The sequence below is a fragment of the Sinohyriopsis cumingii genome, unplaced genomic scaffold, assembly GCF_028554795.1.
Source record: "Sinohyriopsis cumingii isolate HCF-2022 unplaced genomic scaffold, ASM2855479v2 utg000043l, whole genome shotgun sequence".
Lineage (NCBI taxonomy): Eukaryota > Metazoa > Mollusca > Bivalvia > Unionida > Unionidae > Sinohyriopsis > Sinohyriopsis cumingii.
In genome coordinates, this window is record NW_028315864.1 from 262,580 (window position 1) to 276,366 (window position 13,787).

The following is a 13,787-nucleotide window of genomic DNA, read 5'->3' on the forward strand; positions in this document are numbered from 1 at the left end:
GTCAAATGATTTAATATAATGAAGAATCAGTTGAAGCTCTAAAACGTGTGTGCTGGATGAGTCATATATTTGTTGACGGCTAATTAAAAACATAATCTGTCTCAAAAAGTCAAACAGTTACTTGCCTATTCAAAAATAGTCAGCCATATATATCTCGTTGAAACTGTCACAGATGATGAAAGACGGCTTTCGTTCAAAAGGACATTGTAATGTTTGGGTCAGAGAACACAAGCAGAGACAACAAATCGCCCAACGTTTGCGGAAAATCAAAGGAGTTTTATCCGCATTGTTTCCGATATTCAGGTATCTATCCCTGACTCTGACAGTGTAACTGGGTATTTAAATGTCTTCAACGCATCGCCAAAGGTTGTGGAATACCCGTCCTCGCACTGGCACCCGATAGTTTTATGATAACTCACCGGCGCATCAATGCACTGTCGTGATGGACGTCCTGACGGAGTATAGAATCCAAACTTTGCAACATCATCCATACAGCCTGACTTAGCTTCGAGTAATTTTTAGCTGAATCTGGTAATCAAAGATTTGCTATGGGGCAGAATATTTGAAAGCCACCAAGGGGTTGGAAGTGCAGTTTTCCAAAGTATCAGCAACATACCAAAGATGAATACATAATGGCGTTTAATAACTGGATACTCAGACTGGACAGATTCTAAAGGTGCATGGGGAGTATGAGGGAATTCAGTGACTAGTGTAAAGTAATAAAGAACTTTGATGGCATGTATATTTCATTTATACTGTGTACTTAACTTTTGCTCGCGATTGTAAGTTGCAAACAGAATGTTTACATAGCTTGTAAATTATAAATATAATGTTTCCATAGCATTTTGAGTTCAAGGTCACTCTTGTTTACAATTTTAATAGATTTTTTCCGTTAGAATGATATACCTTTTATTACGTTATCGGTCAAGCAAAATACGTATAAATAGGGATTTGATAAAACAAAACAGTTCGTTCCTGTTTTAGGTCAGTCTCTGGGAATCCATTCTGTGACATAATGCAATTATGTTGTAGAAATCAGATATAATTCGAAAGCAATAATTTATTTAAAATAGTCTTTGAATTCATAAAGAGCTCGTCGATGTTTGGATTAATACGTTACTTTGGATTTTTGTAAACTCAGATACATTCTCGATTGCATAATTGTGTTGTGTCAGAGCATTCAAGCCTAATAGAATTTATTTTTTACTTGTGATAGATCATTTAGGATTACTTGAAGTTTAATTCACAATATTGTAAGTGGTTTGGAATTTTCATTTTTTATTGTACGGAAGCAAAATACTTGTTGATTTTACTTAAATTATTGGTTTCACTTTCTTTCTATTACATATTTTTAAGACCAAACGTCGTATCAGTCGTACAGCACAAAAATAATCAAAACCTTTTAAATACCTATCGTATGTCCAATATACAACGCCATGCTAGAAGGACACGGAAAATTCACTTGTAAGAAATAGTATTCCTTACCATTGACGGAGACTGATATCCAAAATAAAACGGTGTTATAAGGAAATGTTGTACCAGTGTCACAAACAATCGTGTTTTCATTTCCATTATAGCCATCCTGGATACCTATATTAGAAACACAATAAAAATAGGTAAAATTATTATTTATTCTAAATAGAATTAGAACCCACGCTGAGAGTATCAGCAATCATCCTCTAGCTCTCATGTACCAAAGCTCCAATTCACTCGGGCATTCGTTCTCCCCATTCCCACCACCACCCGGAAAAGCAAGATTGCACAAGGTAGGATGACGTGGCTTCACGAACACGGCACCCAGCATTAGCAAGTTCAAGGTCAATCATAGGGATCATGCCTCGAATGTATACCGGTTACATTTGCAGCATTACTCATCTCTTCCCCGCGTTTGTCCAGTAATTTCAACTTAATGAAAATGACTCAGGGGTAATGCAGTGATACTTCTGAAACTGGTAAGTTTTGGCGGTCTAAATTCCTCCACGATATGCAAAGAACAGAGTAATATAGCATGATAGGTCTTACAAATACACTCGACATTTCAACAGCCAATGAAAAACCTTTTCATTTAACATTTAATGGTATTCACGCAACTGTGTATTGAAAATCATTCCGTTTCAGTTGTCTGCAACAACATGTATTACTTTCGCTGCTCGTAGTGATAAAATGTCATCTATTTATCGTGATGTGATGACATCATAATAACCACGGGCTTCATAACAGTACAACATTGCTATTAATTAAATGGGAGATGTCTTCTAGCACGCGATATAAATACCGGTATCAGCCTGGCTTCAGGTCCATTGTTTAAACTGTTTTCAAGGACATCGAGACAACAGTCGGTGGCAACCGAAAGGTTCCTAAAGAAGCAAGTAATACAAAACATTTGTGCCTAATCTACTGACCACATAATACGAGATTCTAATGTCATACCTGCGTGGTTTCCCGTACTTAATATTTATATGACTCATCATTAAGCATTTCCAATCCAAAAATGGCTACTTTAGGTAGTGCACTACAAAACAGGACGCAAGCACCTAATACAAATAATTATTCTTATCGCAAATAACAAGACACATAAACATTAGAATATCCAGAGAATTACTTATTTAAGAAATTATGGAGGGTCCGCTTTACGAAACTAATACAACCTACCAAAAAGTTCCGCGAACACTGTACATTATGACGTCTGCTGCTAGAAATTGGTTTATTACTCGGTCTGAGATATATCTTCTCAATACTAACTTCCCACAACAACAAATAATCGCTAATATCTAAGAAAAGTTAGAAACAGAGACGCAAATAGAAATAATATATCCTAGGTTCACTGTACTATGTGCGGATACAGAAGTACCTGAAAGAAATTTAGAGAATAACACAGATATATGCAACACAGGGTTAAGAAATCTAATTCATACTAAAAAGAAATTGAACCCGCCCAGTGAGCAACGGCAAATTATATAAACTGCATGATAACATTACATCTTTGTTAACAATTTCACTTCGTAACTTCGCATACTTTCCATTCTTACTGATAAACTGACCCAAATGAGGATATATATATATATATATATATATATATATATATATATATATATATATATATATATATATATATATATACACATACACACATTTTTCATTAAAAGGAAACGAGGTGTTGACATTGGACGGAGTTAAGATTCACTACATGCAACTGTGTATTGACCGAGTGAATGAACTTTCCACATTTACCGTACAGTGTTGACAGGTTATTGCCACTTTGTATCATTGATAATACAAATACTAGACAAATTCCAAGGAATGTGGACACATTTCGTTACGATGAATCATGTCCTTGTAGGTTACTTGGTACAAGTTCAGTTTCAAGGTTGTTATCCTGCCCAAATTCTTTTTCTCCCTCACACCCTCAGTCCAAATGGTCTAGTGGTTAGAGCCTCAGTCTCGGATGCAGAAGGTCGCGGGTTCGAACTTCGGCCGAGTCATACCAAGAACTTATAAAAATGGTACTAACAGCTGCCTCGCTAAGCGCTCCGTATTAAAAGGTTTGTGTTAGAACTGGTCGGCCTGGAGTCAGGATAATGTGACTGGGTGGGACATACGGCATGATACATCACTATAAATTGCCACACCGCAGACATCGTAGCGACATGACTGAAAAATTTGACCTTCTGAATATCTTACACAGAATGCCGTTTGGGATCAAAGAGTCGCCAAGTACATTTCAACGTTTCATGAATATGATTACCTGTGGTCTACACTATTGTGATGCTTACATCGTTGATGTCATCATCTACAACGAGACTGGAAAGAACATTTAGCAACAATTCGGAAATTCTTTGACAGACTCACAGATACATGTTTGACAATTAATTTATCTAAAAATGAGTTCTGCCGTGCTAGTGTAACTTTTCTAGGACACATCGTGGGATATGAACAAGTTAAATCTATAGATGCTAAGGTCAAGGCTATCTCTGAATTTCCGGTGCCTGTTAATAAAAAACAACTGATGCGACTCTTGGGTATGGCCGGATACTATCGAAACTTTTGTTCCATTTTTTCTATAATTGCTGAACCCCAGACAGATTTATTGAGTAAGAAAAACAAGTTCCTTTGGACTGAAAAATGTCAAGAGGCTTTTGACAAGTTGAAAGCCATACTTAAAAGCGCACCTGTCCTTACAGCTTCAAATTTCAGCCTGTAGTTTAAACTGTCTGTTGATGAAAGTGATGTTGGGGTTGGAGCAGTTTTGATTCAAGAAGATGAAAATTGTATTGATCATTCAGTGTGCTATTTTTCTAAGAAATTAAATAAGCACCAAAGAAATTATTTAACAATCGGGAAGGAATGTTCGACTTTGTTACTGACATTACAACATTTTGAAGTTTACCTTAATTCGGGCTCTTGTTTCGATTGTTGTGTTTAGTGACCACAACCCCCTTACTTTCATCGGCAAGATGAAAAATAAAAATCAAAGACTGCCTAGGTGGAGTTTGTTGTTACAAGAATATAATCGTGACATGCAAATCAAGGGAAAAAATAATTTAATAGCAGATGCACTTTCCCGTGTATATCAATGTATTATTTCATGCACACTGTGTGTAATTCATAAGAGTTATTCTTATGGGTTTTTTTTAATCTGTGGTAAAAAGAAAGCTTTAAAATATAAATCTTTCTTTTTTGTTATGGGGGAAATGTTACGCATATTTCTGCGTATTTTGTTCATTGTGAATGAGAGCGGAGAGGGGAACGGAACGCAGAAAGGATTGCATTTGTATACCAGCAAAAGTTCATTTAGAAACCTGGGATTACTAATACTGTTTATTGTTATTTCAAAAAGTCACTAATAATTAATGAGTCGACGTTTGCTTTAATTAAAAATTATACACAGAGTGGTATATAAAACATACTTATTATAAACATATTTTACTTATACAACATGCCAATTCTCATATTTCCTTTTGTATGGAATTTAAGATTGAGAACAGTCTGTGCGGAGGGAGTGAACTCTTCAAACTGTGAGTTGGTTCTCATTAAGAGTTACTCTTTTCGTTAAAATTGATACAAAATATAAAAACGACGTTCTTTTTTCAAAAACTAATCTTGGTTTTAAACAAAGTACAAGTAATGCACGGCTAGCGTACCCATTATTGAAAACTCGGCCCTTGTTTTGATTAATTGTTCCACTGTGAGTTCATTGAACGGAGTGAGGAAATAAGCCAAAGGAAATGACGAATACATGTCAACTCAACCATTTATATATACTTTCAGTCGATATAAGTCAATATTACATATTATTGTACTTCACATAGATTTAGTTTGTATTTTTATCTTCCAAAGTATACGTACCATTCTCCTCTCTCTCTCGATCGATCGATTGATCCATCGATCAATCGATCGATGGAAAACCGGAACACACTCAGACCCTCAATTATCAACACGTGGTTGGACGGAATAGCAGATTGTATAAGAGATTGTCAGTAATAGGTAAATACACTGTATTTCTGACCTTGAAAGCTACTTTACGAATTATACAACGTCACAAGACAAAATGAGGGTTTAATGATTAAGCGTGCTGTTCAATACACGATACTTACACATTTGCGAGGAACATATTGTATAATATTTCGAAATTATATGATAGACAAATTACTTAACACGAACCAAGTATTGTGTTTTCAGTATTTAATCTAATCTTCTACTAAATCAGTAGTTCTGTACCAAAACCCTTTTAGATCCGCTTCGATATGAATTTTTGGAATGATTTAAGTGCTTGGATGCCAGCTGCAAGAAAATAAAAGAAACAGCAACAACAAAAATACAATCTGACATGAATCGAATGAGTACATCTCACTTGCGGCTTGATATACGCAGCCAAAACAGGTTGATATAGTTTGGAGAAAATATCAAATCATTAGAAACAACAACGGAAGACAAGTTGGTGAAATATACAGTTGTGTAGTGATCTTTGTCCAGAATAATCCATACAGTATTATAACCGACAGAACTGAGTATATAGGTGATCACAAAGATATGAGAATGTTAAAATTGTTCTCTTGCAATAATAAGATGACTCTTTGCAGAAACCAGAAAAGTAGAAAAGTATAAGGTGAAAAAATAATCACAAATCTTTCCAAAACTCTGAGAGTATTCAATGATCTTTAAATTAAGTCCTCGATTATACAAAGAAATAGAAATGAGCGGCTCACTTAACCTCTATAATTGATACAGGACAATTAACATTAGATTCGAGAACTTCTTCATAAAATCAAACTAGTTCCTCAAAAACTATATTGCCCGTTGAAAGTATGATCAAAACAAGAGATGTAACAGTTGATCGACGAAATCAAACTAACGTTCTAATGGTCTAGTTTTCACATAGGAGAGCCCGAGAATAAACAGCTACAATTAAAACTAGTACCAGTGAAACCAATATAATCATACAAATAAAGCAAACGTCAAAGCATATGTCGGAAATAACACATATGCCTCTGATATCAAGTTAGATCAAGACTTTAAAAGTAGAGGTACGTGTTATTGCCTTTAACCAAATGTTTGACACGTGCCACGCGTGCCAACATTGCAGCCAAATTAGATGTTCTGAAATATATTAGGGTCATATCCAAGTTTTTATATATATATCCAGTTTGGAACACAACGTCAATGATATACTGCATAAAAACTGGATTATTTATTTATTTATATATGCAAGCTCAGTGCTTGCCTGCTTATGATATTGATTCTGGCAATGCCAGAACTACATATGACAATGTGTAGAATCGTTATCTAAGCAATTTTATATCAGCTGAAATATTGATTATATACTCTTCAATCTGTTTCATTGATTTTGTTAGCTTTTTCACTGCCACTCTCTTCCAAAAACTTGTTTTTGTCAATGTCAACTTTTCTGTACATGTTTTCATATCTTTCAGAACTGTTATACTCCTTAATTATATGCACTTGGAAATGAGCAAATCAACTTGTAGCTGTAGTCATTTTAACAGGAAACTAAATTTGACATAAGACCATTGTTTAGGTTTACATCAGTATTAAATGTTTGGCCCAATGTGAAATATTTCTCCTGTTTTTACCTCATTTTTTCAATGTAAAGCTAGATGCCAAGACCTGTGGGATATGCCATACAAAGAAAAGCACACGTAACACGCATTCTGTAAAATCCGATCACTCTTTATCCTGATATTTCATTTGTTAATTGCATACGTCTAAAACTGATTGGAATTGCCATTAACATTGTGTGAATCAAGGTCGCCATTAAACTAATTGTAATGGTCGAGAATATTGGTCAGATGTTTCGATTTCAAAACTCTGCAAGTTTTATTACATTAAATAGATACCTGTGTAGTTCTCTGGCTGTTGAATCCTATCAGCCTAGTATTGTTGTTGGTGATATGCAATATTTGTTGCTCGGGGTGATTTTAACTTCTGAAATGTGATTCATACATTGAATGCCAATAAGGTTTTGTTCTTTCCATTTGCAATCATTCCATCTTCAATAAGATAAATGTACATCCCACATATCTACAATGTATCGACAAGTTAAACAGCATTGGATTCATCCTTGTAGCAGAAATAGTAAAATATATTGTTTTTAAGTTCATCTGACGCATCGGAATATCCAGCAATAAAATCTAGCATTTTCAATCAAATGCAGAGTTCGTCATTTATGTTGTAAACTGCATCCTTGAGCGTTCTTCCTAAATTCATTTTAAATGTAATTGTATTTTCAGCTTACTTCCGTCTGCTAATAGATTAACCATTACCTTTCCAGTTCAACAGTACAAAATTTCACTTTTGCATAAAAATGTTTTTAGAATCAGTTTTGCATGCCATCTTGTTGATATATATATATATATATATATATATATATATATATATATATATATATATATATATATATATATATATATATAGATCAATTTTGTTACTTTATAAACTAATGGACAGCCCACAATTATGTGCATGATGTTTAATAATTCCTCGGTAAATAGTCATTTCCCCAAACTAATTTGCATACTGAAACGTTGACGGTTTCGACGATTTTAAATTAGGCGCTCCAAATGTATTAGTTATCAAGCAAGTGAGCAAACTGATTCCTACGTTTTATCAGTTTTCTTAAGAACTTACTTCATGTCTATAGATTTAAGACAAGTGTACCCGTCGATTTTCTTTGATAAAAAGTTAAAAAATCTTTTGGCTTTATGTTAAGTAAAATTTTATGTTTTCTAGTCAGGAAAATTCTGCTCATTGTCACTTATGGTGTTTTTGCCCAAGTACGTTGAAAAGTAACCAGTGTCCTCATTTTCAGGAAATCTTTACGTTCCTGTTTCCCTCAGAACTGTAACTTTCACGTTTTTGTCTCTTTGAACATTTCTATAAAAATATCTCTCAGTCTGTTTCCACGTTCTCAGGCTAAGTGTATTTTGGCGGAAATATACCACTGCATAAATAGTGCTGTTTATCTACATATTCATGCATGTCATTTAGTTCTATCCGCCCCTGTTCATCCACGAGACCTGCATATCTCTTTTATAAATAATTTTTTCTTTCTTGCTTTTGTAATATAAATGTAGATTATTCGGTTGGCCATTTTTTAAATAACGTATCTTTTATATGCGTTTCATTTCCTTTAATTGTTTCTACAACTGATATTTGTCTTAGCAAATGATCTTCAGGACCGTACTAAATGTGTCTTAAATGGTTTGCCTTGTCAGCCATTTAAAAGAAAAACGAAACATATAGCACCGCTCCGGTGGCCTAGTGGTTAGAGCGTCCGCCTCGGAAGCGGGAGGTAGTGGGTTCGAACCCTTGCCGAGTCATACCAAAGACTTTAAAAAATGGTACTAACAGCTGCCTGGCTTGGCGCTCAGCATTAAGAGGTTAGTGTTAGGACTGGTCGGCCTGGTGTTAGGATAATGTGACTGGGTGGGACATCATGAGACGTGTCAGCGGCATGATGCCCCAGTGCTAGACATCTCTATAAACTGCCACAATGCAGACATCGTAACGATATGACTGAAAAATTGTAAAAGTAACATTAAAAATCCTAATCACACACTCACAAACACACACACACACACACACACACACACACACACACACACACACACACACACAAAACATATACCTCAACTTTCCTTAGATGTCATTAACAAACAATCCGGCCATCCATCTGCAACAGATCATTAAGTTTTAACACTCCGCGACTCGTCACAATCAAACGTATGGATAATGCAGACATAACTCAAATTTTGTCATTTATACAATTGACTCCAAAACAATTGCATAATAAATTAGGTCACCATGTGTTGGTTTAAATCGAACTTTGTTTTCCATGTATTTTACTTATGTTTGCTACATTGAAATAGATTAAACTGGTAAAGTGTACGAGATCTTCATTTTGCACTATAAATTTAGCGGTGTACAAACTGTATTTATCCATATCAAATATGCAATGTATTCGTTCCTCATACTGCAGTGTTTTGACCGTCTTGCTATCTAGGCTGATGGTGCTAATTTACATCATATAAGCTTTATATGCAATATGTAATTATGCCTTTCTTCTTTCGTTACGCTTGAAATTTAACACTTCCATTCTTTTTAATATTCTTCTTCAACACAACTAGCTCTGAAAACAAAAAATAGACATTGCTAGTATAGCTTGGCATCTACTTTGTTCCTTTTATGTGAAACATATGAATTATTGTAACACCTTCCTGAAACCTACTGGATTCAATATAAAATAACTTTGTCGCATTGCATATGTTTTAGAAAGAAAAATGCTTATTAGTGTTAACTAGTTGGTTTTATACTCTTACTGTTTCAGGCTTCATTAGTTTGTTGGGGGGGGGAGTTGGGGGGAGGTGTTATTAATTTGAGAAATAATATGATCCAGCATATCTAGATGATATAGTAAATTTTAATTGGATTTTTAATGTTCATGTATTCTGAGACGAAATGGCGATATACCAAACAATGGCTATTTTAATTTAATTTTGTCAAGTTTCATTGGTCCAATTTTTGTGCCTCTCTCTCTATCTCTCTCTCTCTCTCTCTCTCTCGTAGCATTTTCTAAGTAGTCGTATGCAATTTTCACATTTTATATTTCATTGCAAATTAACGCCTCTTACTGAAGGCGGGGTATATTACTTAAGCGCGTGTGAATAAAGTCAATTAATTAAAAAATACATATACCCTCGATTCAGACTTTTAAATTTGATTAATGGTTTTGAGGGTATGTGTTTTTATTAATTGACCATTTCTAAAATTATGGTTTTGTTTGTTCAAAACCAATTTGTTTCATTAAGACCCACAGTCACAAACACAGGTGCGATTATTGAGGCTTTTTTCTGGGTGGGTGAGTGATTAATTAGGTGTTAAAGTCTCGTTATATAACAATTATATAAAATATTTTACCTGATCCTCCATGATATCCTTGGGTATTAGATACGATTAAAGGATCGTTGTTCATATTGCACGGTAGTTTGTAAGTGTATGTCTTCTGTGTGCTGGACCATGAAATAAAACAATAAAAGGTTGAATTTAATCCCTTGTATAATAGTAAATAATTTTTTATTTATATGCCATAATATGGGAATGATGTAAAAGGAAGTGATTCTACAAAACATGGACACCGTTCATAAACCTATCTCTGAAATCCTGCGTAATAAACTACTGCAAAACATGTCCTAGTATACCAGTCAACTGAATAATGCGAGAGTTCTTGTTGTTCTTACCGCCAAAATGAGGTCTCGATTTATATATAACAACAGCCAAAAACTCAATTATCTGGCATATGTGAGAGAAATAGATATATCCTTGAACGGCATAAATGCCCAATATTTATATAAACTAAGTTGTATTATAATAAGACACCAGGCGAGAAGCTCGTGCACTTCATTATACCTGCAAACGGATCTGGATAAAGCGACCAGATGCAAGGTAACACTTTGGCAGTGACATGTGCATTTATTATAGACAAGAGCTAAAACCTGGACATTTAGAGCAGTAAGATTAAGTATAAAAATCTTTATTTCTTTTGCGTTTTTAATAATATCGGGAAAAGTGTTGTAACTGCGTACAGCTGGGAATTATACTTTTGGTTGGAATAGCATTTTCCTTTCTTTGGGGTGGGGGGTGGGGTGCGTTTTAAATATATAAAATAAAACTTGTGTTTTGAGGATTCAATGTTATTAATTACAACTCATTCTAGTAGATCATTTTTCACTACTGAGGTAATTATCATGCATAAGTCATTGTCTATACCCTAGGGACTGTTATGATTGATTTATTATTTATATTCAAGTATGCTACGCTAGTACGTTGAATATGTTATGCTATTATGTTGTAATCTACTGTATAGATACGTTGCAACTTAAATATTTTATATATGCATTACCTTGCATTCATACAATGCTTGCTTTCATTTGGTGTAGAAAGGCATAAGTAATTGTAGAAATGGCGTAAATACAACACTTGTATACAATAGAGCAGGAAGGCACTGTATGTAACACTCAGAGTACTGTACACACTAACCTTATATCATGACTCAAAATATTTGTTTTGTAGCCGCTTCCAACCCTGGAGAGTTAAGGCCCAGTGGAGACTGCTAAGGGGAAGATTGTGCTAACCAGGAAATCCTGTCACAAGGGCGGAAAAATCCGGGACGTCCTATGAACGTCGGGACACGAGAGCCCAAGTCGCATGAACCGTAGAGTTAGGGCCAGGTTGAGGGACTGCTAAAAGGAGACTGTGCTAGCCAGGGAATCCTGTCACAAGGGCAAACAAAACCTGGTACGTACTAAGAACAACGGAACAAGGGAGCCCAAGTCACGAGAAGTACCCTAAAATTCAATATACAGTGGAGAAGTCATTGTAGGGCGTATCTACACATTGGAGTCACTGAAGAGCGTGCCTATGTAGTGAACAAGCCATTGGAGGGCCTATAGACTCCGTGAATAATAATAGAGAATAATAAAGTGCAGAAAGTATCAGTGAACATAAAGTACTATTAAGAACTTTAAGAATAGACAATACTTTTTAAGAACGGTTTAACTACAATTATTTGTTTTGGGACTTTTATGTTTGTTTGTTGATTGTTTTTTTTTTTTCACTGTTTTTTTTTCACTGTTGTGCAATAATTATTAATTCACCATTGTCATTTAATTAAATCATATAATTTTTTGTGTGTTGTCTCTGTTCTCCATAAGTGGCATTCCGACTATCCATTCGTCCATTCTGTGACACTTGGAATGTACTGCAATCAATACTGATGGCTCAAAATCCCCAAACCTAGGACGCACTACAGGAACTATGGTGACTCAGGGCAAGTGCGATGGAGGCGAGACTACCGATAACTGCCAAATTTATAGTCACATTCTGTGCTATAAATCAAACAATTAAATGGATAAAAGACACGCCAACATCAAAGGCAGCTATAATGAGTGACTCCCTCGGCGTGATGCGCTCCCTGGACTCGGAAACATTTCTAACAGAATATCTGTTGAGAGAGGTAAACATAAGTCTCGAACCCTGGAGAAAAATAAGTCTACTGGGGAATTCAAGTGGGAGTCATCTCACAGAGACATAGCTGGAAATGATGGGCCGATAAAGAAGCAAACAATCGACTAAACTATGAAGAGCCGTAGCGGACAAAAGCTGGTCCAATGAAAACGTTGCAATTGAAAGTTCGATGTCGTATGTCGAGAAATCTAATATCACGTGTTGGATCATATTGCATGTCCTTAAAGTTACATTTTCTATATCGAGATTTTAGATTTTATATTGAATTATACAGTGATGGTTTAAAGTTCTATTTCCAATGTCGACGTTTTGCAGTGTATATTTTGAATTACACAGTGGTGGTTGAAATTTTAATATATATCGAGAATTTCTAATTCACACGTTGTATACAACTGTTTGTGATAAAAGTTCAGTTTCATATGGCGAATAGTTAGATTTCATATTTTGAATTTCACAGCAAAGAGAAGCAGCCTCCTTGTTTAACAGTGTGGTCCGTTCACGCGAGCGACCTCTAGCGAAATAATTGAAGGTAAATTCTCGACCTGTGAATGGTAACTTTCAAATCGTAAATGCATGAAATGTAATGGCGCCTCATAATTGAATACACTAACGATGTATCATAATACTATATATTACTTTGAATTGTTAAAGTGGACATTGTGTAATGTTAATTTTAACACCAACACATCATTTCACCATACAAAAAAAAAACACTCTGACAAACACCATAAAATGTCAAATCACCACTGTGTAATTCAACAGATACAATATAAAAAACTCAACATATGAAATGGAACTTTTTGAACAATCCATGTGATTCAACATGTTAAATTGAAACTCGACATATGACATTAAAAGTTCAACAACCGCCGTGTAATTCAGAAGATGCAATCTAAAAACTCGACATTCGGTATCGAATTTTCAACCAGAGCATTGTAATTCAACAGATGAAATCTAAATACTCGACATCTGATATGGAACTTTAACATAAACTTTTTTAATCAATGCATAAATTAGGAATTCTCGACGTATGACGTATGAAATTTCAACCACCGCCGTGTAATTCAAACGACAGTCTAAAACCTTGACATAGAAAATATAACTTTCAACCACTACTGTTTAATTCAGCATATACAATCTAAAATCTCGACCTAGAAATGGAAGTTTAAGGTCAAGAATTTTTTATACAACACGTGAAATTTGAATTCTGGACAGATGACATTAAAATTTCAACGGCAACGTTCTGATTG

General features: G+C 34.9%; 1 protein-coding gene across 2 annotated transcripts in view; it reads right to left on the bottom strand.

Annotated features, from left to right (window-relative positions):
* The window catches only part of LOC149774982 (uncharacterized), a 51,878-nt gene that overhangs the window by 22,908 nt on the left and 15,183 nt on the right, over positions 1-13,787 (bottom strand). For both annotated transcript variants that reach the window (XM_089944566.1, XM_089944565.1), the window contains exons 2-3: positions 10,432-10,523; positions 1,486-1,590 (exon numbers count right to left, since the gene is read on the bottom strand). In XM_089944566.1, coding sequence (XP_089800692.1) covers positions 1,486-1,590; positions 10,432-10,486 — 160 coding nt within the window. In that variant the 5' untranslated portion in view covers positions 10,487-10,523. The remainder of the gene's footprint in view (positions 1-1,485; positions 1,591-10,431; positions 10,524-13,787) is intronic.